This window comes from Tyto alba, unplaced genomic scaffold (assembly GCF_018691265.1).
Source record: "Tyto alba isolate M040663 unplaced genomic scaffold, T.alba_DEE_v4.0 Super-Scaffold_9, whole genome shotgun sequence".
Lineage (NCBI taxonomy): Eukaryota > Metazoa > Chordata > Aves > Strigiformes > Tytonidae > Tyto > Tyto alba.
The window spans coordinates 23,537,907-23,564,283 of record NW_024881330.1 but is presented as its reverse complement, the minus strand read 5'-3'; the positions used below and the strand labels follow the sequence as shown (position 1 = coordinate 23,564,283).

Here is a 26,377-nt window from a genome sequence, read left to right as displayed (position 1 = left end):
GTAAGGTATCTTTGTTACAGACTGCATGACAGCGTACTGGCTCATAAATGAACCGCAATAGGTAATTTTATGAGATAAAAAAGCATTATTGAGATTTTGTTTTGGAAAGGTTTGTGTAAGATTTTCTTAGGTGCCTTACCAGATCTCCGCTATTAAGACATTTCTTATCTAGGTTTTCCTTTGAAAGCCAGATAGACTTGAGTATAAGTAACATTTTTACTACACAGTTGCTATCAGTTTGTTCACCAGGCTGGCATGCTGTTGTGGTTTAGGCGCATAGCGTGTACCTTACACCTGCACAGCAGAAACAAGGGAGCTGCTGTTGGCGGGACTGCTCAGAAGGATGAGCTAAAGAGTTGCTCACTGAGGGCAATACCAATGCTACAAAAGGTCTGGTGGGACTAAGGGACGGGTTTGGCAGGGCTGTGGACAGCGGGGGCGCCTATTTCTGCCAGTCAAATGCAGAGAAGAGCAGCTGCTGCCACCAGGCAGGGGTGCAGACCTGCTTTAGGAATCAGTGCCGGGGTCAATGTAGGGCTAACGAGTTGTTGTAGGCACCCGGGGGGAGCGGCGGTGGGAGGGGGACGGATTGTTCTAAGCTAAATAAAATACTACACTGAAAGCAAGCCGCACCCCAAGTGCGAGATTTGAGCCCCTCAGCCCTGACCGCGCAGCCCGCCCTCCGCCACGGCCCAGCTGCGCCTGCGCGGCGGCGGCCCCTCCCCGGTTGCGTCGAGGGCCTGGCCGCGTCTGTCTCCCGGAGAGAGCGCGGCGCCGGGCAGGTGGGTAGGGAAGTCCCCCACGCTGCGGCGGCAGCAGCAGCAGCAGCAGCAGGAGCAGCATGGCCGCCGGGGCTCTGTGGGAGCCTCGCCAGGGCGTCGCAGGGGAAAGGCGGCCCCGTGTCCGCACCGTCGTCCCCCGCTGCCCGGCCGCTCGCCTGGGCGCGTCCGTGCGCGCCGCCGGCCGCCATGTTGTACATAGCAACGGTCGCTAGGCGCGGGCTGGGGCCTGAGGGGAGCCTCGGGTGTCGGGCGGAAGGTAAATTCCCGGTAAATTCCTGATTCCGCGGGCTGAGCGAAAGCCGTGTGGTCAGCGGCCGCGGGGAGCCGCCCGGAGGAGCGGAGCGGAGCGCGGTGCTGCCTGAGAGCTGCTCTGGGCCCGCCAGGGAACCCCCTGCTCCTAACAGACGTGGAAACACTGAAACAGGAAAAAATGGTGCAGTTTTGCTATGAGTGTCCCTCTTGCTTTTTCCTCCTGTCTGAATATTTCCTGTATTCATCTGTCTCTCCATGCGTGTTCGTTCTTTTCCTGTAGTGAAACTATAAATTATTGGGGCAGAATCCTATCTTTATGCGATACCTAATTATGACCTGTTAAATTTAAGTGATGCTGCATTGTAAACACTTTTGTGCAACTACAAATTAGGTGTAGTTATGCTAGACATTAGAACACAATTATTTTAATTGGCTTTATATTCATGCATAGTTGTTACCACATACTAGTTAGCTGCCCTTATCATACTTGTTAAAAATAAGCAGTATAAAACATGGAGGAAAAAAAAGAATATCTGCTCCACAGAGCTTGGAATCAAAATAGAGAAAGATGCACATAATCAGAGACAGGAACTGTCTTAATTTCAGCACCTCACTTCATCAGTTACAGGCTTGCTGGAAAAGATTCAGTTTAGTACAGTAATATAATCAGGGGCCCAGAAAATGAAGTTAGGGAGGAATGACAAACAATTGGATTTATTTTGGCTACAGAGAAGGCAAATGTTATAATTCCATTAAATACATTGAGTTGTTTAGCATCCTTCCTCAGAAAAAAGTAGTGGGTCCTGCACCATCTTCTCTTTCATGCCCATCACACTTACTTAAAATAGGCAATACCATATAGTGTTTAAAGAAAAGTAGAGAATGTGGTAGGCAGAATTTGGCAATTTTTCTTTAAGCAGTCTTTCTGACTTGTTCTGCCTTGCAGTAGATTTGTACATATTATTTTTCCAAAACATGTCTCATATATAACCATACTTCTGTCAGTAAACCTCCATCAAGAACAGTTTATATGATCAAGTCTTCAAATTTGAAATTTTGTGACAATAGGTCTGCTTGCATAACGGAGTAGTACTTTGGAGCGTGAGCTGGGTCATTCCTTAAATTAGCATTGCTTCAAAATATAACTAAGTGCCTCCAGAATCACTATATTTTTTTTCTTTTAATATTTAGTTATGGGTGATGAGTCAGTACCATTTTTTCTGGACCAAGGAACCACTAAAACATACCAAATACCTATTGGTCATCTAGACTACAAGTTCATTGAAAAATGCACAGATATTAAGCACCTGGAAAAGATTCTCAGGGTATTAAGGTAAGCATTGTATTTTTTTTTATTTTCATTACTAATTATATTCCTGTTCTGTAAAGTTCAAAGGAACCCATACTGAAATACTCTGTTTGGCTTAAACCTCTTTGTGACTTTCTAATTTAAAAATTAAAATACAAAGTTAAACGAATCATGTTAAAAGTGTCTAATGGTAACACTAGAAATCCAAGTCCTGTTTTAACCATCCAAAAGGTTTGATTAACTAAATGCCAGGCTTTTCTCAAATGCTGCTGCTGTATTTTGGTTCTGTCATTAAGCCATCTTACTTGCCTGTGGTAATTTCAGATGCCATACATGTTTAACTGTTGCTGAAAATTACATGAGCGATTTTTTTGTGAGTACTGTGGTGATAATTTTGAACTGTGCATGTGTGTTCACTGGAAAGTGGTTGAAGGTTAACTCACTGGAATTTTCTGATCAAAATGTTACTAAGTGACAGTAGAATTCAATTATAACAGGGAAAATAGTCCTTTGCAGTCACTGTGGTGACTATACAGAGAGACTACACTTGGAGAGAAGTATGGAGGATGCAGTGCAGTTTAGTTCTTTTTTATCACTTTTATATATTTGCATTTTAAAGGTCTGGTGAAGAGGGATGTTATCCAGAACTTACATTGTTTTGTGAAAAGCGTATTGAGCATTTAGATCCAAGGAACAGAGCTCTCAGAAAAGATAAGCCTGCAGCCACAGCTTCTGATTTCACAGCTGAAGAATGGGAAACAATTAATGGTGAACTGATGGTACAGTATAACTAATTTATTATGGTCAGTAATGCAGTCACTTTGGTGTATCAATTTTCATCTTCTTGTGCCTAAGTAGAATGTAATTTGATTAAATGAGGAAATGATCAAAGGATTATGTTGGGGTCTTTAAAATTAGTTTCTTGAATTAATGTCACTGGATCTTTAATGGCCATTTTAACTCTACAGATTTTTTTTTTTTTGTAGCTTACTTTTTATTCAAAAAAGCACAAATGCTTTTTTTCTTAATTGCTTTTCCCCATTAAAAGCATTGCATTATAGGGATAGTTGTTAGGGTCACTGAAGAGTATGAAGTATATCTGCTGTGCTGCTTTAAGGTACATATATTTATTTATTTTCAGAGCTGGGTGACAGAAATGAATGAAGATGAAAAGAAAACACAGTTCCTGAGAACAGACAGATTGCATGAAAGACAAGATAACTTGCCTCCTGTTCGTTGTTCCAGCAGCTGTCTTCCTGCTAATCAGGTATCTCCAGTTTTCTGACATATGTTAATTACATGTCTTTCTAAAATCGGGAAATTTTATATGTACAAACTTCTAGTCATTGAGCCTTTCTTACCGGATTTATTCTGTTAATCAGAAAATAAAACCTCTAAGTTCCATTGCAGGAGACCAATGCTTAAACAAAAGTGCCTCCATAGTCCTAGCACGTGTCTTTTAACAATGTTTTAATTTTGATCAGGAATTCACTTCTGGAGCAAATCTCCTTAAACACCTGTTTGATGTTCTTTGATTCACATTTTAAGTGGCCTTTAAGCATATAAATCAGGTTTCTTTTGAATGAAATTATGTCAGGAGATTTTCTGCAGCTGCTAATAGGCTTTTGTTCCATGAGACCAGATGGGAGCTAGTCCAAAATATATACTCAGAAGCACATACAGTGTGGGTGTTGGACTTTCCACCAGCTGTTTCACTCTACAGCCACTTCTGTATTGGGCTGCACTGGTACATACATAGTGTTTGATTCCCCTTCCTTTATAGCTTGAGTTGGTATTCCAGCTTTAGCCTTAATGCATACTTCCTAATTTAGCCATAAAGCATACTTAACAGATCTTCATAACTACAGCATACCTTTTTCCTAGGTATTAGTTTCCTCGTGTTTTGTTGTTGTTTTTTTGCTTGGTTGTTTTTTTGTTGGTGGTGGTTTGGTTGGTTTGTTTTTTTTTTTATTTATCTTCCTGAAATCTGTTTTGTCTGTGACCAGCTTTTCTTACTAATACTAAATGCAGTGCAGTTGGAGGGATTGGCAGAAAAGTAGGTGTGGGATGGGATTTTTTTTGAATTGTCAGATGTTATCATGGATCACTTCAGTCTGATTCTCACTATTTTCTTTGGAATTCTGGGACACTTATAACAAATTCACTGAAAGATTTTTCTTTTTGGAAGTTTGGAAGTGAGAAATGTTATGAAAGGATCCTTACAGGTCATGTGATGTTTCTTACTAATTGTTAATTATTCCAATAAAATTGTCAAATTATGTATTAGTAAATGCCTGTTTTGTGTTCCTGTGTTGTCAGAAACTATTGCTTATTGTCAGCTGGTACTTAGACATCAGACCAAGACATTTGGGAAAACTGGGCACTATCTGTTATGTGGTATACAAAGAGGCTGGGAATTCCAATGTAATGCTTTCTAAGTGGTTAGTATTGAGACTAAGGTGTGCTTTTGTTTTGATTTTTTTTTTTCCTTCATTAATCCATCCTCTTTCAAATTTTGTAATGTATGTTCCTCTTGACTATCCTGTTTTGCTGAGATGAAGAGTGCTACTGTGCCACTGTAGCTTTACTCTTGGTTTATGTCCTGCATATGTATTTCCTAGAACAGAAAATGGTAAATAAAATATCATATGAACTCGGTGAATCCAGCTAGAATATAAGCGTAAAATGGTGGAAAGTGGCTTGAAATCTAAGATAGATGATTTTACTAAAGAGGATGCATTCTGCATTCAAAGACAATATATTTATTAAGATTTTTTTTCTCCTAGTTTAAACAATGCAGCAATCTTTAGGTCAAGTTTTTATCACTTTTGTTGTCCATACAAGGTTTAGGTGTTAGCTTTATTACCCAGGAAACCTAGATACAGCTTTATGCCTTACCTGTGGTATATAATTTCTATTCCTTTTGTCCAAGCAGATGGCTTCTTAACTAATAGTAACCTATCCTAGAAGAGAGAAAGGAGGCCTGAAATTGAGTTTTAGAATTCAGTGTTTTTATAAAGCAGTGCAGTTATATCACTGCTAGATCACTACCAAATAAAAAAGCAGCTGTTTCTATAGTATACACTATATTTATACCTGTAATATGAAATCTCAAAAAAATTTGATTAATATACTTAATCAGTTGTTTGTTTGTTTTTTTCTTGCTGATAAAGCTTTGTGTAATCTTAGAATTATAAAATATGTTTTACTAATCAGTTGGGACTGTAATTATTTTTTACACTGGCATCACATAATTTTGTAATGTGGTATCAAGTTGTGATAAATTTCTGCTCTCTGCTAGAAAGAAATCCACAAATCCTTTCATAGTTTTATGTTGTTATATGATTGGAGACTGCTCATTTGATCTGATGCATAAAAAGTTCAGCATCTTCAGTGATGCCAATTCTGGAAATCCTTATTGACCCTAAAAGAGTGCACTGCACCAATAGGTACAAGTTTGGAAAATGGAAACATCTTGTATCTGTAACCAGATTTTCTTGCTGATACTAAATGTAAGCACAGTTTCAATTCACTACTAATAGCTTATAACTCTATATGGTGTTTTTATTGATATGAAGTCATGGGGAGGATTTTCCAAAACTGAATATAAAAAGGGTGAACTTTATGCAATATTTCCCTCCTTAACACAATATGGAAGCTTCTGTCTTACACCCCTGTTTTTCTTTCACACTGCCAAGGACTGTGAGGTTACATCTATCCTGCAAAATAGGAGGATGGGAGACACAGCTTGAGTTTTTCTGTTCTTAACTGTTCACATTGCTTAATTATTATTTTTGCTGCCTCACTTTTCCCAGGACAGAAATAAAGCATGGATTTAAAGATACTCACTTCCAAAAGACTGTACTGATGGGATTTCAGCAGACTTAGGTTCCTTTTCCAAACACAGTTTCCTAATAATATTCCAGAAATATTTTTGTCCTCAAATAGTGCCTCATGCTGCAGTTCAGAGTATGCAACACACATTTCAAGTTTTATCCACTGTGATGGCATCTATATAGCCTTCAAATTATTTTGGATACTCTGAACTAAAAAGTAGTACTGGTTAGTTGACACAGATTAGTAATCTCTTAGGCTATCACGCAAGGCCATGAGGAGAACCAAGGCCAAATCCTCTATCATGTGAAATGAAACCAGTCCGTGCTTCGATCTTTGGTCCAGAAATTGTTCATTGGCCTTCAAACCCTGTGGGATCCATTCACTGTGAGTTCTGGCAAGAAAAATAACAGGAGCAGATTTTTTTTTTTTTTTTTTTTTTTTAGTTTCACAGCATGCAAACATACATTTTTCATCAAAACCTGTTGGATGAGATGCTCTGAAATACTACCGATTGAGACATTCCTGACTCTGCTGGAGCTGCAACTTGGTTACAATGGTTTCGAGAATACGAGACCTAGAATTTTAACAGTTGTTCATTTTTGAGTCAACACTTTGGTCTTTCTGCTTAAAAGGACATGCTGCAGTTCTCTTCCTAAATGAAAGTTGCATTATTGTAAATACCTTATGAGTTTTCTTCTGAGAGTTTCACTATTTTTGTGTTCATTTAAGTTAAGGACTTCTGATTTGAAAAAAGATGTGGTATTTATTAAATTATTAAGTTTGTAATATATACCAGGATGCATCCATAATTATAACTCATATTTCAGGAAGCCATATTTAGGAGTTACCTCCTCCAAACATGTGCTGATCATTGAATGTATTTGTCATTTTGTCTAGCTTCTTGAAAGACTGAGAACATTAAGAGTAATTTTGAAGTTATGTACTATAAAAGTTTGTGTAACCTAACATTATAGATAGTCAGAAGTGTTTACAGGAAGGGTCACATTTGCATTATGCAAATTGAGGTGTTTACATTCAACTGCAGAAGTATTTCCTCGTTACAGTGTCATCACTGGTAAAGCTAGTTTAAGAGGTTGCTGCTTGTTTCTTTGGCCCAGTTTATGACATGCTCAGTTGAACCAGTACAGATATTTAGTGATTGTACTGTAATCTCAAGAAAGTTGTTAATTTGAACCCAGGTAATTGTAAATCTGCAACTCTACAAACAATTACATTGGTCTAACTCAGTGAATGATGGATTACAAGGTAAGAGGAGGGCTGAAGGGCCAGGACAGAGTAGATGGGAATATTTTGAACTGGCTGTTCCACTGTGAAATACCTGTTTGGAACCACACCTTGCCATTAAGTATTGTTTAAGTCAACAAGCAGGGAAGGCCATATCAGAAATACAGTCTCATTACAGAGGTAGAAGAGATGCCAAAGGAGTCAGCTATGGAAATAGGTTCCATTAGTGTAGGAGATGGGTTGTGATAACAAGTCTGTCAAATCTTACTGGGACTGATTATTGCAGGAAGGCCCCAAGGATAAATTTTAGGAAAGGCAAGCCTCAGTGATGGAGCTTGTTTAAGAGCTAGAATGAGTGTAAATCATATTGGGAATTATCTTGAGTGGAGTGTGAAATAGTCAAAAGGAATCCAGACACTATTTTGAAGTCAAACATTTGTAAGTTTGTTGTGAGGATTCCAGAGACTATCAGAATCTGTGTATTGCATTCTCTTGGGAATAGCGAGTGTAAAATGAGGCTTCTGATTCAATCTCAGTGTCAAGCCACCTCATCACAGGGCTGGGTTTTCCGAAGACTGAGTTCTACCTTGCTATGTTGAAAGGATTATTTGGAAGATGGCAGCACAAGATACTAATTAGGAAGGGCAGTTTCCTGTCTGAAAGTTTTACTTGGTGCCTCTGTGACATGTAACAGGGCAATGGAGAGAAAGTCTGAGACTGAAGAGCTCCTCAGATTACAGTGATACGTGAAATACATGAAGATTTTCTTTAAAGCAAGACCAAGTTTTCAACACTATAGTGAGATTAGTCATGAATAGTGTTAGTTACTAGCAGTGTGTATTGCAGAAACAAAACTAAACAAAAAAGGCTGTGAATTTCCGCTTCAAAAAACTGTCTTACAGGCTGGTTGTTTCTCTTTCAGAACAAAAAATTACAAAATAAACAAAGAAACAAGAAAAGCATACCACGGGATTACAGTGAATGGGACAAGTATGTTAAATCCTTTATATTTATTTTTTTAATTAATTCTTATTTATTTGTTTAATAATGGAACACCATTTTTTTTAAAAGTATTTTCCAGAAATATAGTGTTAAGGTCAACATTTCAGGGAATTAGAACACTTCGGTGAAACTTAAGTTTTTCATCATAGATGTTCTGTTAAAATGCAAATGATGTGCTGTGGTGCTAACAGCTGAGAACAACTTAATCTATACTTTTGTACAAGCTGTGTGAAATACAGCAAGTCAGCAGAAAATATAAATAAAAAGTGGTTTTGTTTCAGATATCATTTTTCCTTTCAACATCTGAGATATAAAATTTATGGAGGTACATAAAAGCAAGAAATTACAATTAGCTTAATTTATCAGTTGTTGAAAGCACTTATAGGGTTATTTATTTATAGGTAATTTATCTTCTGTGTATCTAAAGCCACAATTATGAATTAAAAACAAACCTGATGAATCCTTATTCCTACACTGAGCCCCACTGACCTCTAAACTTTAAGTGCTTTAGCGTGCTAAATACTGCAGTTTGTGAATTTTCCCTTATAATATATTTATTTTGGATGATATGAATATACTGAAACAGAAGTTGTTTGAAATAAATTTTCCAATTTGAGGCACGTTGTGTTTATAAAACATTTTGAGGATAATTTCAGAACCTTCAAATAATTGTACAGGCTATTTCTGAACAAAGTGTTTCACTTCATGTTTTAAAAGCACTTACTTTGAAATGTGATTAATGTATAATGGAAAGGTAAAAGTACACTAGCAAAAGATCAGAATCAAAATGGAGAGCAATTAGTCTTACCTGAAAAGGTTTTGAATTGGATAAATTTTCAAAATCATATATCCATTTCAGATAGAAATTATTCATATTGTCATTATTGTGGAAACCAAAGACTGTTTTTCATTGCCCTACACAAAAAAACAATGAGTGTAGTGTTTCTAAATAGCGTAGGAATTGGTTATTACTGTGTTTTTATAGGACTATGCTTTCTAAGACTGTGGCAGCAATATTTGTGATATAAATTCCTAAACACTCTTTTCAAAAGCTGCTTCAGAGTAGCCTTGGCAATGTCTGAGACTGTTTTTAAATCTCTCAGATTTACTGTACTAACTGCTTTGAAGCTGTTCCCTAGGTATCCTGGCAAAGGTTGATAGAAATGTTTGATAGGGCTAGGATTGAGCCTGATGATACTGTTTCTTAAAATTTACTTGTCTATTCTGGGGAGGCAGAGAGGAGGTGAGGCAGACATTTTTCTTGGTTTGGTTGATTTTAACCAGAGGGAAGATGAAGAGGGAAGGTAGTATATAAGAAAAAACACAAAACAAGGAAAGGAGATAAAACTAAACAACTTTTTCCTAACTAGTCATGGATAATTGATCACAGCATTTATGTTTCTTTTCCTTTGGTTTATGTATGCTTTTTTATTAGCAGAGGAGTCTTGCTATGCAGCACTATTGAATTTGTTATTTTTATTAATTTAAGGTTCGATGTGGAAAAGGAGTGTTCTAAAATTGATGAAGGCTGTGAAGAAAGTAACTCAAAAGCAAGATTCTTTAGTAGGCCAAGTCCACCTATAATTGAAAAGAAAATAGACACAACTGGTAATGTGTTAGAAACATGTAGTTTCTCTTTAATTTTAATACCATGTTGTAGAATGTGAATACAAATTGAAGAAGCATATTACAGAGTTAAAAGTGTCCTTGTTGTTCAGCCCCTCCAGATGCTAAAAGTTGTTAGATCAGCTGAGCTTCAAGCCATGTTTGAAAAAAAATCTAGTTTTGGTGTTAATAATCACTTAAAGTATTTATGTTGTGTTTAGACTGAGAGTACTAGGTAAAGAAGTAAAGCATACATTTGCTGTTATAAACCAATGGTAGAGGTTAACCAACAGTTTTCATCTTGTACTCTGAATTGTATGCCCATTAAAAGACTATGTTTTTATTATAGAAAATAAAATACAAATTTGTCTTTCAATAACCCATGCTCTTTTAAAAAAGATACACAGATTATGACATTCAAAGTGTTTCAGCTGACAGTATTTTGATTGTATCTGTGCAAGTTGTTAGTTGTTTTCATGTATAAATATTTTTTTCTAGGCATGACAGAGAGAGAGAAGATTTTTATTGCTACTCGTGAAAAAGAAAAGGGCAATGAAGCCTTTGCTATTGGCGATTATGTGGAAGCAGTGACATATTACACTCGGTGAGTAAATACTATCATGTTCTTTGATGACTGTCACTTATGAATATTATTTTTAGAGCAATGTAATTAAAGCAGCTTCTTACTGAAGCAACTAGTAACAGTTAGATTATCTACAAAGGGCAAAAGGATTTGACAGAAGAATACTTAAAGCACTGTTGCTTCCTGATAATAATTTTTATTTATCAGGAAGAGAAGTGGATAAATAGTGATGTGATGCAATCTGCAGGTATCACAAACTTTTTCAGATTTTTCAGAACCATTGAGGTTCAAGGGCCAGTTTGCCAAAATAAAAGAATAAGCAGTGTGTTGAGAAACTAAAGTAATGACAAGTTCTAATTAATTGTATTGGTAGGATTGTCTTAATTGCTAATAACTAAATTGATTTAATAACCTCTTTCTAGAAGAAGGAAAAATCACTGAATGCAGCTTCATCATAACACTGTAATTAGTAGTAGGAAAAAATATGTAAGCACAGGGTTAAAAAAAATGAGACTCTTACAGGTTGCTAGCCTGATTTAGAGCTCAGTGGACTACATTCAGACTTTGGCTTTATTTATATAAATAGACATTGTTGCTACAAGACCTCTGTTGTATTTGTTTGAAAAGTAGAAAAGTTCAAGGTGAATGGATTTGGGCACAACAGGAAGAGAAGGATAGTGTTTCAGTTAAGGTATCTGAATACTACCTAGGGAGAACTAGATTTTTTTTTCTCTACCTTTTTCACAGTGTCCAAACATGGTGCCATTTATACAAACCAGGATTTTCACAAGACCGTTTGTTTCTCATTTGCAGATGACCCATCTTAAGACACTTAGAGGTCTGACTTGCAAAAGTGCTGACTGCTCACACATTATACTAATGCTAAAGGAAACTCAATTTTGTGTTTAATCCCATGCTTTGAAATGATAGGGGGTTTAAAAAAACCACAAAGCCTAGGAGTGTCAAAGTTGTCACTCAAAAATTGAGATCATATAGGAGTCTTGGGGTATTAATTACTAGTGAAAACTGGGGGTAATGATATGGCACTGCTGTGAAATAATTCATGGGCTGTGATATTATAGTAGAATAGCCTCAAAAAAAATTTATGAGGAAGTTAATGTGTTTGTGGTCAGTGCAGACCAGTATGGAGAAAATAATGACTAGGAATAAATTGTGTGCAACAGCGATAAAATAAATATTGAACAGATTTATGTTTAGGAAGCATCATTCATACTGTCACTGAAGGAGGCAGAGTTTTGTAGAACAGCTTATAAAAATTTACCTGGAGATTTTTTTATGTATATCTGTGCACAAAGGCATTGATATTCATAATGCACAGGCTGTTTAAACTGCAGCATCTGATGCGTATTTTTCGTTGCTCTTGACTTGCAGCCTTATCATCTTTCTTGATTTTTTAAAAAATACATGAACATGAATATAAAAAACATTCATAGCTTTATTTCATATACAATAAATAAATTACAAATCCATAATATAAAAACAAGTAAAAATCTCTGCTCTTGTGGCATAAATAAGGTATTAGTAAGGATGGGCAGAATCCTTCCTAATGGAGAGTCTTTCCATATTCGAACCCCATGGGGCATTGTACACCTGAAATACACGATATTGACACTGCATGGTGTTGTAACTGGGCACTTTTCTAATACCATCTGAAAATTCCCATTTTCTTACATATAGAAATATTTAAATAAGATATATTTTGGAGTGAATTGATAATAGTCTGAAGGGGTTATTTGTATATGGCTAAAATGGAAAAAGAGTAGAGCTCCATATAAAAATAAGCAAGGTAGATTTATTCAGTTTGTCTTGTAATGAGGCTTACTATTCTAGGCTGAATGTAAAGAGTATTTTCTATTTAAAAAAAACCAAACATCTCGTTTCTAAAGAGATTCAAAACTTCTGCAGAGGACATGCTCAGACATAATTCTGTTGTGCTGATGTGATTTTAAAATGGATCTTGCCTATTTTTCTACATACAGGTAGTGAAATCACTGTGCTTATTCATTTCATTTATACTGCAGAATCATAGAATAATTTAGGTTGGAAGTGACCTCTGAATGGTATTTTGGGCAAATTGCCTCTTAAAGCAGGGCCAAGTTAGATCAGGTTACTCAGGGCTTTGTTCAATTAAGTTTTTAATATCTCTAAGGATGGAGATTTCATAACCTCTCTGGGCAGCCTGTTGCAGTGTTTAACTGCCCTTACAGTAAATGCTTTTCCTAAAATGTCACCAGAAATTCTGTTTTTGCAGCTTGGGTCTGTTGCCTTTTGTCCTGTCAGTGCGCACTTCTGAGAAGGATGTGGCTCTGTCTTCTCCATACCTTCCCATTGAGTAATTGAAAATAGCTACAAGACCTCCCCTGAGCCTTTGCTTCTGGCTGAACAAACCTAGTTATCTCAGACTCTCCTCATAAGTGTTGCATGTACTCCAGTTCCCTAACTATCCCTGTGACGTGCTAGACTTGCTCCAGTCTGTTGGTTCCTTTTGCACACAGGAGAGCCCCAGTCTGAACACAGGTGCTCCACTTATTGTCTCACAGGTGCTGAAGAGTGGGGAAGAATCACTTCTAGCTACTTCCTAGCTACAGTCTTGCTAATATCACCTAGCATGCCATATGCCTTCTTTGCCTTGAGAGCACGCTGTTAACTCCTGTTCCATTTATTGTCTCCCAGAGCCCTTGGGTTCTTTCCTGCAAAGCCACTTTCCAGCTAGTTGGAACTCAGCCTGTGCTGCTGCTCGAGCCATTCAGTTTCAGGTGGAAAATTTTGTGCTTGCCTTTTTTGAACTCCGTGAGAAGTCTGCCAGCCCATTCCTCTGGTCTGTTAAAGTCCCTTTGACTGGAGTTGTGCTGTCCAGTGTATTATCAACTGGTCCCCCACAGCTCTGTATCACTGACAGACTTCCTGGGGTGACTTCTATTCCATCTTATACTCCCCAATAAAGATGTTAAGAAGTGTTGATCACAAAGGGGGACCACTAGTAACTGGTCACCAGTTGGACTTTGTATGGCTCAGTTCTTTGAGCCCAGTAGTCCAGTTAGTTTTCTGCCTGCCTTACTCTCCACTTATCTAGTCCATGTTTTATCTATTTGGCTATAAGAATACTATGGGAGATCATGTCAAAGGCTTTGCTGCAGTCAAGGTAAGCAATATCCTCTGTTCTTCCTTCCTTCACTGAGCCACTAAGCAAAGAAGGCTATCAAGTTGGTATTGGTATGGTTTGCCTTTGGTAAATCCATGCTGTCTGTTGCCAGTCACCTTCTTATTCTTCAGGTACCTGGACAGGAATTCAGGAAGACTTGCTCCATACTCCTGAGAACTGAGCTTAGACTGATCGGCCTGTAGTTTCCCAGGTCCTCCACCTTGCCATTCTTGAAGATATATGTGACATTTGCCTTTACCAGTCACCAGGAACCTCTCTCAATCACCATGACTTTTCAAAGATAGTATATAGAGCAGTCTTACAGTAACATTGGCCACCTTCCTGAACACCCCATCTGGAACTTGTGTATATACTATTTTCTGAAGTGGTTTTGTATCTTCCTCTATTGTGGATACTGCTTCACTCCTACAGAATCTGCCTTGAGACTCAGGGATCTGGGAAGCCTGAGGGCAAACCTTACAAATGATGACTGAGCCAAGGAAGCCACTGAGTACCTTAAACTTGTCTGTGTCCTTTGTCACTGGGTCCTCTGCTGCATTGGTCAGTGGGCCCACAGTTTCCTTAATCTTTTTTTGCTGCTCGTAGACCTTTAAAACAAAACCCAAAACCTTTTCTTGTTGCTCCTCACATCCCTTTTCTACTTTCAACTTCAGCTAAGCTTTTGCTTTCTTAACTCCATCACTTGCTTTTAGCCAGTGTCTCTATATTCCTTCTGCATAGCCCATCACTGACATCTGTCAAGAGTTCTCTGTTCATCCCTTCTATGCTTGCTTGACTTCCTGCACATTGGAAAGGATCATTCTTGTGCCTTGAGGCAGTTGGCTTTGAAGATCGTCCAGCTTTCTCAGCATGCTTTGCCCTACAGGGCATTCTCCATGTAATCCTGCCAAGTGGATTCCCTCACAGGCCAAAATCTTGCTTTCTGAAGTCCAGAGCTAGGGTTCATCTTGCTCATTTCTCCCAGAATCTTAAACTCTACAATCTCATGCTGCAGCCAAGGTTGTTGTCAACTTTTGCATTCACAACTACTTCTTGGTTGTGAGTAATGATTCCAGCACAGCATTCACCCTCGTCAGCTTGTTGATTGTTTCAAGAAATTGTCTTCAATACGCTCCAGAAATCTGATAGATTTCTTGTGCCTTCTCATTTTGCCCTTCCAGCATACCAGGGTGACACAGGTCCCCCGTGGGAACCAAAGCCTGTAATTGTGAGGCTTCCTCTAGTTGCCTGAAGAAGACTTCATCTGCTGTTCTTCATCAGAGAGTCTGAAGCAGGTGCTTACCATGATGTCACCATGTCAGTCTGACCCATCAACTCTCTTGACTGGCTTGTCAGTCTCTTGCCTGTTCCAAGACAAACCTTCCACATACTTACTCACTGCTTAGACTAGAACACATCTCCTCCCTCCTCCTCACCTTCCTAGTCTTTCTAAAGAGCCTGCATGCTCTATCACAGCACTCCAGCCACACAGAGTATCCCACCATATCTCTCTTACCCACTGAGATCATAGCTGCACAGACCTTTTATTCTTTTCTGTTTCACATGCTTTGTGCATTTGTGCACAAACCCTTGAGACTGTCCTGCAGCCATGCTTTTTTCACAAGGAAAAGTCTCTTCTAGTATTCTGTCCCCCCAGCACTTCCCTATTGCCCCCTCTTCCCAGTGAACATAGTTTAGAGTCCTTCTTGCTAGGTTAGCAAGAGTGTTGGCAAAGATACTATTGCACCACTTTGTCATGTGCATCCCAGTTGTCCTTATTGCTCAGAGATGATCCTCTTTTTATAGAAGCTAAAGCCTTGCTTGACCTGGACATTGACCTGGACAATTCATCCACTGCTACCTAACTCCTTCCCTTTTATAAGCAAGATCAATGAGAAGCCCATGTGGTCCCCCATGCTCTTCATCATAACCTCCAGAGCTCTGTAGTTACTCTTGATACTCTCAAATGTTTCATTTGGCAGTTTCGTTTGAGTCTTCATGGATGGCAGCAAGTGGTAATAGTTTAAGTGACATCTTCTCTGCAACATCTCGGATCAAAGCCCTGCAAGCAACAGACCTCTGAAGACAGTAAATCTAGTTGGTGGATGGTTGCCTCTGGTCTTGCAGAAGAGAGTTTCTAACCACTACTGTGGTTGGAATATCAGTATTAATATTGTTATAATACTGTTTTCAGCTTCCAGTAGTGAAGTGCTTCTACATTCAGGTTTTCTAATTATTAGCCTACCATGGTCAATATTCCCTTTTTTTAGGAGTATATCAGTAATGCCCACTGTAGCTGCATATAATAACAAAGCTCAAGCAGAAATTAAACTTCAGGACTGGGACAGTGCTTTGCAGGATTGTGAGAAGGTACTAGATATGGAACCTGGCAACGTAAAAGGTAAAGTAGAACATAAACTTGCCCTTCTATGTGTGATTTTATTTCTAGCAAACAAAATGGTACATATCCATTCCTGTTACTAGTTGACTTAACTGAGCTTTAGATTAGGTCTAAGTACAAATAAGGAAACAGAGTAGCTCCCCAAAGAAACTTCAACAGTATTTCTGGGATCAGGGAAGTTTTATGCAGTTCATCCTGTTGATCTGTAATGGGTACTCTTATGTGGTATCATGGGGCTAACTCTTGTTTTTCATGTGACGACTATAAGCCCTCTTGTATTTGTGCAGTGCATTGTTTCCATAATACCCGCACTAATTACCTTAAAAGCAACTTGAAAACAATTAAAGTTGCTGATTTAATCCTTTCAGAAGGCAAGGGCTTGAGTGTGGTTAAATACAATTACATGGGAGGAGGGGAAAAGTTGGAAAAAATATGAAAAAATGCTTCACAATTCATGACCGCTATCTCGAAAGGTGCTGTGTGAAATTGCATCATTAAAAGAGAACACTTATTACTGGTAGAGTCATTATGAAGTAAATGCAGAATTTTAAAAACTGCTTTACACTTAATAAATCCAGAAAAAACAGTGTATTTTTACCTGCTTTATGCTTTAAATACATAAATAATACACTTTGTTCCTTTGTAGCTCTGATGCGCCGTGCCACTGTACACAGTCAGCTGCAGAATTACCAGACAGCTATAGAGGATCTGAACAAAGTATTATGTTTTGAACCAGAAAATGCTGTAGCTAAGGTAAAGATAAATGAGTTGAATATGACTAGAAAGAGATTGTATGTAGCTGTAGCATAAAGTGAATACAGTGTATATTGTTTGATTTGAATATGAGTTTGGAGGACACCTCGATCTACTGTGCCAGTGATCAGTTTCCCAAGACTACATAGGTGCCTGTAGTGGAAATTAGGTACTTGAATGGGACCAGATCTGTTCACTACTTAATTGTGAGAACCTGTAGGCACCCAAGTTTTCTCTATTAAGTGCCTAAAATTTTGCTGTTGAACTTCCTTACAGTATTAGTATCTTAGCTGATCAAAGTTATTTGAAAATTTCTCTCAGAAAGATCTGTTGGGACGGGTGTACTTAAGTTTGATACACAGTTCACAAGAAAAAATTTTAAAGAGATGCCAAGCTTTTACTGTTGTAGTGGTAAAGGTAACCCAAAAGGAGAGGACCTGTGTTCTGTCCTCACTTCAGCTTGATATTATAAATTCTCATTTTTTGAGCCATTTTTTGCTTGGCGAATCCTCAAAACCCTCTTGAGATAAATATGAATGTATGGAACACATGCAGAGTGAATGTTTATGTGCAGAGCCACTAATATAAAGGTAAATTGGTTGTCAGTAGCTGGAATTCTTCAAGGTACTTTGTCCATGTGAATCTTTGCTTATTCCTGTCCTTGTTTATCTTGAAGAAGTGAGTACTGAAATGGCACTTCCTTGTACAGCATTAAATTAAATTCAAAATAGTGCGTAATGTTGGGTGTGTCTTACTCTGGTCTGGGACTATAAAGGGCATTTGTATATTTTTTGAGTAATCACAAGATATTTATGGAATTAGAGGCTGTTTGATCATCCAATTTGCAGTTCTTACAAAAGGACCAAACCTTTTCATTATTCAACAGCTTCCTTCTGCTACACTGCTAAGAAATTGTCTCTTAGTTCTAGTTCTGTCAGTTACACTCCTCCATCAGATATCCATCAGACACCAAATTCTCCATACATAAATTTTGATAAACTTTTGATAAACTGATTTTAGGCTTTTTTGCAGATTCTGGAAGGAGCCTGTTTTCCACATGTCTTCTCTGAGCAGACCATGCCAGATACCACAATAGTACAATCTTCTTTTTTTTTCCCTTTAATCTAATTTTGTTTTTTTATTAAGGAATTAATTCAAGAAATGTACGTACTTATTTTTGTGATATCTTTAGAGTTTCTAAGAGACAGAAATGGAATGTTAATCTTTGTTTTGATACTGACTCTTGGAAAAATCATGTTTATTTTTTCTTTTCTTATATTTGTAATATTTATCTTGATAGTTCTTAAAGATCTTATGTGGATTATTTAACAATGTATTTTCTGTATATAAATTATAATTTATATACCTATAAGGAAAGGCCTCTTCTATTGCTGGTTTTTTTCTATTGCAGAAAAATCTGCTAGAGATTAAAAAGGAACTGAAAGGTTTAAAGCCTGTATCTGAGACTCGAGACAAAGGAAAAAGAATATTTATTCAAGATATAGAGGATTCAGAAGGTGATGGAGAAAAAGGGGAGAATACAGAAGAATGTGAAAGAAGCAGTGGAGATAAAAGTAATGTAGTGTCATTTCCTATTTATTTTTAACTTGAGGAAAAAATCATAGCCCTTGATATTGCAATGTGTATTCACACAATTCATTCATATTTGCTTGCAAATAATTTTACCTGTTTAAAAACAAAAATTACATACACTATTGATTGGAATTGATCTGAGTGTGAAATGTAGAATTAAGATTATTATGCATCTTTGGAATTATTTCTAGAAAGGGTATAACAGAGACAGATGGAAAGTGTTGCTATAAATCACCCAGTTCCCTGTGTCCTGTGTAATTTTATACCTATCCTTAGATGTGGACTCAGGAATTTCTTCTGGTGCTAGAGAACATTTTGTGTTTCTCAGATTTCTCTCACACAGCTTTTCTGCCTTCTCACCATCACATTTTTCTTCCATGTTTTTCCTCCCTTGATTGGGTCAAAGGGTGTAAAAATGATAAAGTGGCATGTGATTTGATTTCTTGGATGTTGTTTGTTTTGAAAATTATCAATATTTTTTTGTTTGTTTTTAATGTAAGAGATCATCTGTGTGCTCCAAAAGTGTCTATGGGAGTTAAACAACGTGTAATTCTTGTAATGTATGTAGTTTACAAGCAGTTGAAGTGCAGCTCCCATTCCTGGATTCATGTGTCACTTGCTGCAAGACTGCTGAGATGAAGCTGCTGGCATAATCAGAGTACGTGACTTGTAGGAATCAGTGAGACAGCAGTGTTACCTGTGTAAAACTGTGTAGTTGAGTAAGTTCCTAGGTTATAGTGACACTATTCAAGTTTGAATTAGATATACTGCATTTAAGTCTTCTAAGGAGGACCACTAAATATTGACTCTTGTATAAGCCTGATACTTTGTATAAACGATGTGGGCCTTGCTAATGATTATACCCTTGAAGAGGAGCTAAAAGGTAGCTAAAAAGGGAACATCCTGCACAGAAGGTGCTGAAAGTTGAGTAATTATCAAAGAAACAGAAGGTCAGCAAAAATCTACGATAACTGGGGGAAAGGTAAAGGCGTCAGGAGGAGATCATGACCACTGACTCAATTCAAGACCAAAAAGACTTGTCTCCGCAACACCTGTAAGGAGCATGTGTGCTAATTTACATAGCAAGTGTGGCTAATTTAAATATAACTAACCCATGAAGGACAAAGTGACAAGAAACTAACCAATAGTCATTACAGTAAATGTGTATTTGTGTAGTCTGAAGAGTATGAATACACTGAAGTTCTTTCGTGCAATGTGCCAGTTTTGTAGAATTATCACCTCTTTGCGAAAACGTGAAAGAAAGAAAATACCTTTGCTGTCTGTGTCTACTGGCATATTGCACAGCAGGTAAACAACCCCGCTTTTGGGTCAACAGCAGGGGCTACCGAGGCTTGCACTGGCAGATTGCTTTTAGATTCAGCTGCGAGTCTGGGCTCCAACCTGGAACAGAATAACATCCTTAGGTTGATTTCCACCCTTTCTCCTTTCTGTTGGTTCTTTAAGGCAATGTAGCATGACAACTGTGACTTTTGCATTTTCCATGGCCTATGTAGGTCTTTATCTGGAAATTGAATCAATCTGTGGGCTTTCCAACTTAATTGTGAATATTAGGCTGTACATGTCAATAATGCATTATTTGCACATAAATTTAAGGAAAACACATTTTTCAAAATTAGTAGGTATCCACTAAGTCTCCTCAGCTAAAACCCTGGAAGAAAGGATGGATCACGTTTCTAGCCTTAAGCATCAGTTAAATTGAGGTTTCTTTCCATAGAGAGCATTCAGATGACTAAATGCCTTCTAGCTTGATAGGAAGACTCGCTGTTCCATTGATGAAAGGTTAGGCTTTTAAATATAGGGAAGGTTGTCAACTGACGTCAGTGTCACATGTGTTCACGTGATATCCGTAAGTATTTCTGAGATTTAGGAGGCAAGCAGCTTCATAGATTACTCTGTGTTTTCAAGTACAACTGAAAACAAATATGAAGTCAGTTCAGTTATTGAATAAATACGGTATGTTCTGTGAACCTAACAGCAATAAGTAGACTGAGCATCTTGCACTGCTTTTCTATACTAGTCTAGTCATGTACTCACAAGTCAGTCCAGTAGTCCATGTAGTCACATTTATTTCACGTTCTAGTTGGTAAGCCTCATGCATTCCTACTAAATTTATAATTTAGAGATTGGAAGAAAACCAACAAAATCTTTTTTGTTTTCTTTAGCTCTGAAGAGTTGAATTATCAGCTTAGAACTAAACAGTCTAAATAGTGTAGTCTATCTTCATCATCTATGTAACTGAAAGCAAAAGCAAATTAAATCCTTTCTGTACAGTAGTAACAGAAAATTGCTTATGTCCTAGAGTCTTAAAACTAGTATCTAGGTGCTGTAAAAACTAAAAATTATGTACCTCACAAAGTGTCTGGTATTTTGACATGTTTATAGAAGTTCTAATCTCAAGTGATAAATATGGTTTAAAGATAAATATTTTTTAAATAGCCCAATTTAATTCATAAAAATTTGCTGAATTGTGTGGTATTTACTAGATCTATTACAATAATTTTAAAAAATCATAGTAAACAGTTCTGAAATTTAGCAAATATTCATAAAAAGGAGGAGTGCATTTAAACACAATCTAAGTTAGCTTTAAAATTATTATTTTTCAAGCTGTTATTGTTGAAGTTGACAACAGATATCTCTTTAGAAGATGGACTTCGAGCACATACAAGAAACCTCATAACAGACAAAACTGTGTTGTGAGCTGTGTTCCATGGGAAAAGATGTTGCCTAGAGAGTCTTTTCTTTGTGCATGGTTTATTTATTGTACTTTAGAGGTGAAGAGAATATTATTCTTCTGGATGAGACCTTTTTCTCAATTCAGGATATATATATATATTGTTTGGTTTTTGTTTTTTTTTTTTTTTTTTTATGTGTCCTGCTTTGTGCACCTTGAGATTGTTGGTTTGGTATGCTGACATTTGGTATTGAGGCATCAAAGCACCTCTTTTTCCTTTGTATTAAATCCTTCTAGTTTCTCTGCCTGTATGGTATTAAATTTACTAGTTTTAACATGCAAGCATTTCAGTTTGGTCATGGGCAATCAAAAGTATCAGTATTGTAATGGCCAGTATTTAAAGAGTTAATTTCAAGGTGAACTCTGTACCATTCTGTCGCTACAGAACAGGGGTTCACAATGTGCCCAGCAAGGAGAAATGAGATTTCATAGTAATACCTTCTCAATGATAATTGCAAGTTAGTGTAAGTAAGAATTCGTGTTCTTGGAAGTGTTTTCTGATGCAAATCTTGATAACATTAGGATGCCTGAAGGACTTGGTACCGTGTTGTTTCGCTGTACACCCCTCTTTTGCCAGGACGATAGTTTCTTCTGATGATGCAAGCTTTAACTCAGCTCATTAACTTCCTTGTAGAAATTGGCGTGCCAGTGAGAGGAGAGGAGGCTGCGATGGGGAACGTGCAGAGAAAGTTTCATAGCAAAGGAGGCAGTGGTAAGGCGGAGGACAGAGAGACACAGAAACAGAAGGAATCCACTGAGAGCGGATTAAAAAAAGGCACATCAGAGAAAAAACCACAAAAGCATCTGTCAGACCATGAAGGTGAAGTTAATGGCTATTTACACAGTGATCAAAGGAGTGAAAGCCCTGAAGCTGAGCTCTCCAGATCGCACAAAGCAGGGTCGCAGTCGGCTGCTGGTGGCAGTTCTACTTCACTTCCTCCTACTGCAGCAAAACTAAAAAGTGAAGGAAATGAGTTATTTAAGAGTGGACAGTTTGGAGAAGCTGTGCTCAAATACTCCGAAGCAATTGAATATGTCATTGGTCTAGGTGAGTGTAATACCTTATATCTAGGATTGTTGGTTAGATTATTTAAAGGAACTACAAATTGAACTAACCTAGCCTGTCCGTGGATTTTTGGCATGAGTTATTGTGCAGTAAATTCTTTGTAATTTCAGCAGGGGACAATTAACGTGACACAAAATATAGGAGGATGAGTGAAATAATATTTTAACTTTCTTGGGGCAGAGCTGTTTGCATTTATTTATGTGTTTGAATAAATACATACTGTAGATGACATGATAAAGGAAAGCTCCTTACAGGTTTGCACTGTCAGCAAACTGCATCACTGCAGTGCAACTTACAGTATGCAAGTCTTTAATTCTTGAATGTCATTTTAGTGATGGTCTTTGATTTTAATTGTAACTTCTTTTAGGAGAACAAATTCCAGATGATTTAAGTATCTTGTACTCAAACAGAGCAGCGTGTTACCTCAAAGAAGGGAACTGCAGTGACTGCGTTCAGGATTGTAACAGGTAAATTGCAACCTCCCATGTAGATCAACATTCCTGATGATGATTAAACATCTTAACTGATACATTGTTACTGCAGTTTGACTTACAACAACCTTCAATAAAGTCTGATTCCCTCTCTAAATGACAGGTATCTTTGTCAGTTATGTAAACAATCACATGGAATCTAGGGAAGGAGTAACTTTATCTTACTATATGAGGGCAGTTGTTAGGCATCTTGTGTACACAGAAATGCATAGCAGGATTAAAATTTTTAGTATAAAAGCAGGTTTACTTCAGTGATGTTCTGTAGTAACTTAAATGTAAAATCTTTGTTAAGCCAGGTGCTTATCACAGTGTTGGATATTGTTCTCAGGCATGTGTATGATATATATGTGTGTGTTCTTTGTGTTTGGTTTGTTGTTTTGTTTTGTTTTTTTTTTTTTTTTTAATACATACCTGGCATAGTTGTAAACAGTAATTGCTGCTGTTCACAAATTGAGCTAAAATCCTTTCTGCTATTTGTGACCTTTAAGGATACAGGAGTTAGAGAAGATCAGACACTGTCAATAGCTTCCAAACACTGCATTCTGCTAAATTATTACTGTATTTCTAAATGTATTTTTAAATATTTTCATATATGGGGTTAGTAAGACTGAGGCTTTAGGTGCAAAAAAGGATCCCTAGACAATTAGAAATTATATTAATTAATCAGTTGGGGTTTTTTTTACAGCACAACCCACCACTAAAAATAAAATATGCATGTACCTTTGTATTAACTAGATATTTTACTTAGTGTATGTATTTTACCTGACAGAAGAGTTTTCTGAAAAAAAATGACTTGTTAACAATATTTTGTTAAAATAGATGCAGGACCATCTGGCTGATAAAACAAAATGGCATACTTAAGAGCCATCATATTTTTCTATTCAGGAGTTTTGAATTATGTAAGACTTAACTGAAATCAGTAATACAAAGGTTTTGGGGTTTGTATTCTTACCATTTGGAAGCTTATTTTCTTACTACTTAATGATAGTGTCCTTAATGTCCTGTATATGTGCTGGATACCCAAGGATCCATGATGCTTAGTGAACACAGCAGAGGTAGAAATAATTCAGTGACTGGGAAGCAGAACTGCGAAACTGCAAATGTGCATGAATTAGGCAATGTCAATTAAATACTGTCTAGGCAACACAACATTTAAGGATGATCTACGAATAGATTACTTGATTTCAAAATGAAAAATGTTGTAGTGCTTATATTCATGATATAAAGATAAATATTGAACATTTATCTTTTATTAAGTTATAGCTATTTAGAGCTTAGTAATGTATAAAAACCCCTTTGATTGGATCTTTCTTTGTCTCAGGACTCTGATTTGGAATGCCTTTGATTCTTGTAACAGAGAGTAGAATAGGGCTTATGTTATTTTACTTAGCACTGTAGTGTGATTTGGTCCCTGACTGTATTATCTTTGCATTTGACCCTGGAAATGTAATTTTCCATTCCCACTGATGCTATTCTTCAAGCAGTGTCGTCTTCCTCTTAATTTATTTATGGTAATTTTTTCCTTCAGTCTTGATGTTAGGAACCTGAAATTGAGTTAATACTCTTCTAAATTACAGAATGTCAAGCATTTTTGCAGAGGTTTTGTATGGATGATGTTGTGCACTGTTGTCTTTTTCAAATGCATTTCGCAGCATACAGAGAAATGGAACATTGGAAATATTTACGAAATGGAAATTGGAAATGTTTATTCCAGAAATAAGTGTTTCTCTAGCTTTAGGAGGAGTTATGGTGCAAAGCCAGTTTACAGCAAAGAAGGCCAACAGCCTTCTGGGTTTATAAACAGGAGCACAGCCAGTGGATTTAGGGAGGCGATTATCCCCTTGTACTCAGCACTTGTTAGACAACACCTGTGATAACTGTGTCAGTTTTCAGCTTCCCCAATACAAGAAAGACAGTGATCAACTGGAGTGAATTCAGTCAGTTGTCACTGAGGTACTTGTGAGCTCTGGAGCACTTGCCGGGAGAGGAGAGGCTGAGGGAGCTGGGTATGTTCAGCTTAGAGGAGAATGGCTTCCAGATGTCCTAGCTCTTACTGGCAGTCCATTGTGGGAAGACAAGAGGCGACAGGCAAAAATTGAATCACACAACGTTCAGACTGGGTATTAGAAAAAAACCTTTTCCCCTTGAACTGTAGGGGATGTTTCAACAGGTTCCCCAGAGGTGTTGTACAGAGACTCCCTTGGAGGTTCTCATAGCCCGACTGGATAAAGCCCTGAGCAACCTTGTCCGATCTCAGAGCTGACCCTACCTGTAACAGAAGGTTGGAGTAGGGACCTCTCAACCTGAATTAATCTATGATTCCATAAAATCTAATTGGCTAGACTTATCTTAATTTGAGTATTTCAAAGTTTATCTCTCTTTCTCTTTAGCAAGAACCATTGATTTCTAAAAAGTAGTCGGTAATAAATAAAGCCTTTGTAGACTGCTTCTTTATATTGCTGCAAAAGTGAATGGTGTTTGGAAGGAGTTCTGATTGCAGAGTGTTGGGTTGAGCTTGTTGACCATGCACACAATCGGAAGAGTAAACAGACAAAAGTCAGGTAAAAACGTAAAAGCACAAAAAAGACAGGTGTATATTTATGTCTTAATAAATGTATTTTTTACTTGCATACATCCATGTAAGGAGGAAGAATTGAAAATGACATAGGCAAAAGCACCATTTACTTGAAATCCCCATAGATCTAGGCATGACTTGAAAAATAGCTTTTGCTCTTAAACAGCAGCCATTACATTAATCTTTTTTTGGTGATGAAAGCAGTTTTTCAGATGGAAGATAGGGATTTGAGTAGAGTAAGTTGTAGTAAAAGCACTAACAATTTTATAACTGCATGTCATTTAGGGTATTAATATAACCCACTTAGTCCCATTTTCCTTGGTTATGTTACTTTTCACAAAGTTGTTTTGTATAGTTGTGTATAACATAAAATAGTTTTATTAATATTGTTTCAGTTATTCTGTTTCAATTCTGCATATTTTTTTTTGTTCTGTTTTTTTTTTTTTCCAGAGCTCTGGAGCTTCAGCCATTTTCCCTTAAGCCTCTTCTACGACGAGCAATGGCAAATGAGTCTATGGAGCGGTATCGACAGGCATACATTGATTACAAAATAGTCCTACAAATAGACAGCAGCATCCAAGCAGCAAATGATAGTGCTAATAGGTAACTCCACTTACAAATTTTCTGATATCAGTCCAAATAGAAAACTAGAATTCAATTTTGTTTGTTTTACATGCTCCCTCTGTTTTGTATCCCTCAGAGGCAGTATCATCACAACTAGTGCGTTATAACTAGAGGAGTGGCCGTTTCATTTAGTTGTTTTCCCGTAGCTTCACAGCTTTCCTCTGCCGGCAGTAGGCTGTTTTAAAAATACAGTGTTTTAAAGGCTTTTTTTTTACTGGTGCTTCAACTTGTTTTCTTTCCTAACTTGTATTTGATACCACGTAAAGTTATTTACTTTAAGATCCATACATTTTCTCTGATATTTCTGTTTCCTTTTCATTTTAGCAGTCTTCCTGTGGCAGTTG

At 37.3% G+C, this 26,377-nt stretch overlaps 1 protein-coding gene across 2 annotated transcripts in view; it reads left to right on the top strand.

The window, feature by feature from the left end:
* The first annotated feature begins 725 nt into the window (after positions 1–725).
* Positions 726–26,377, top strand: part of SPAG1 (sperm associated antigen 1) — a 41,295-nt gene continuing 15,643 nt past the window's right edge. Inside the window, exons 1-13 of one of the 2 annotated variants that reach the window (XM_032987929.2) lie at positions 726–782; positions 2,226–2,367; positions 2,963–3,122; positions 3,485–3,610; positions 8,348–8,415; positions 9,917–10,035; positions 10,531–10,636; positions 16,049–16,179; positions 16,826–16,932; positions 18,344–18,506; positions 21,912–22,325; positions 22,711–22,810; positions 25,860–26,012. In XM_032987929.2, the coding sequence (XP_032843820.2) occupies positions 2,228–2,367; positions 2,963–3,122; positions 3,485–3,610; positions 8,348–8,415; positions 9,917–10,035; positions 10,531–10,636; positions 16,049–16,179; positions 16,826–16,932; positions 18,344–18,506; positions 21,912–22,325; positions 22,711–22,810; positions 25,860–26,012 (1,787 nt within the window). In that variant the 5' untranslated portion in view covers positions 726–782; positions 2,226–2,227. Of the gene's footprint in view, positions 783–825; positions 1,039–2,225; positions 2,368–2,962; positions 3,123–3,484; positions 3,611–8,347; positions 8,416–9,916; positions 10,036–10,530; positions 10,637–16,048; positions 16,180–16,825; positions 16,933–18,343; positions 18,507–21,911; positions 22,326–22,710; positions 22,811–25,859; positions 26,013–26,377 lie in introns of those variants that run through there. The other variant, XM_032987930.2, reaches the window with a different exon arrangement.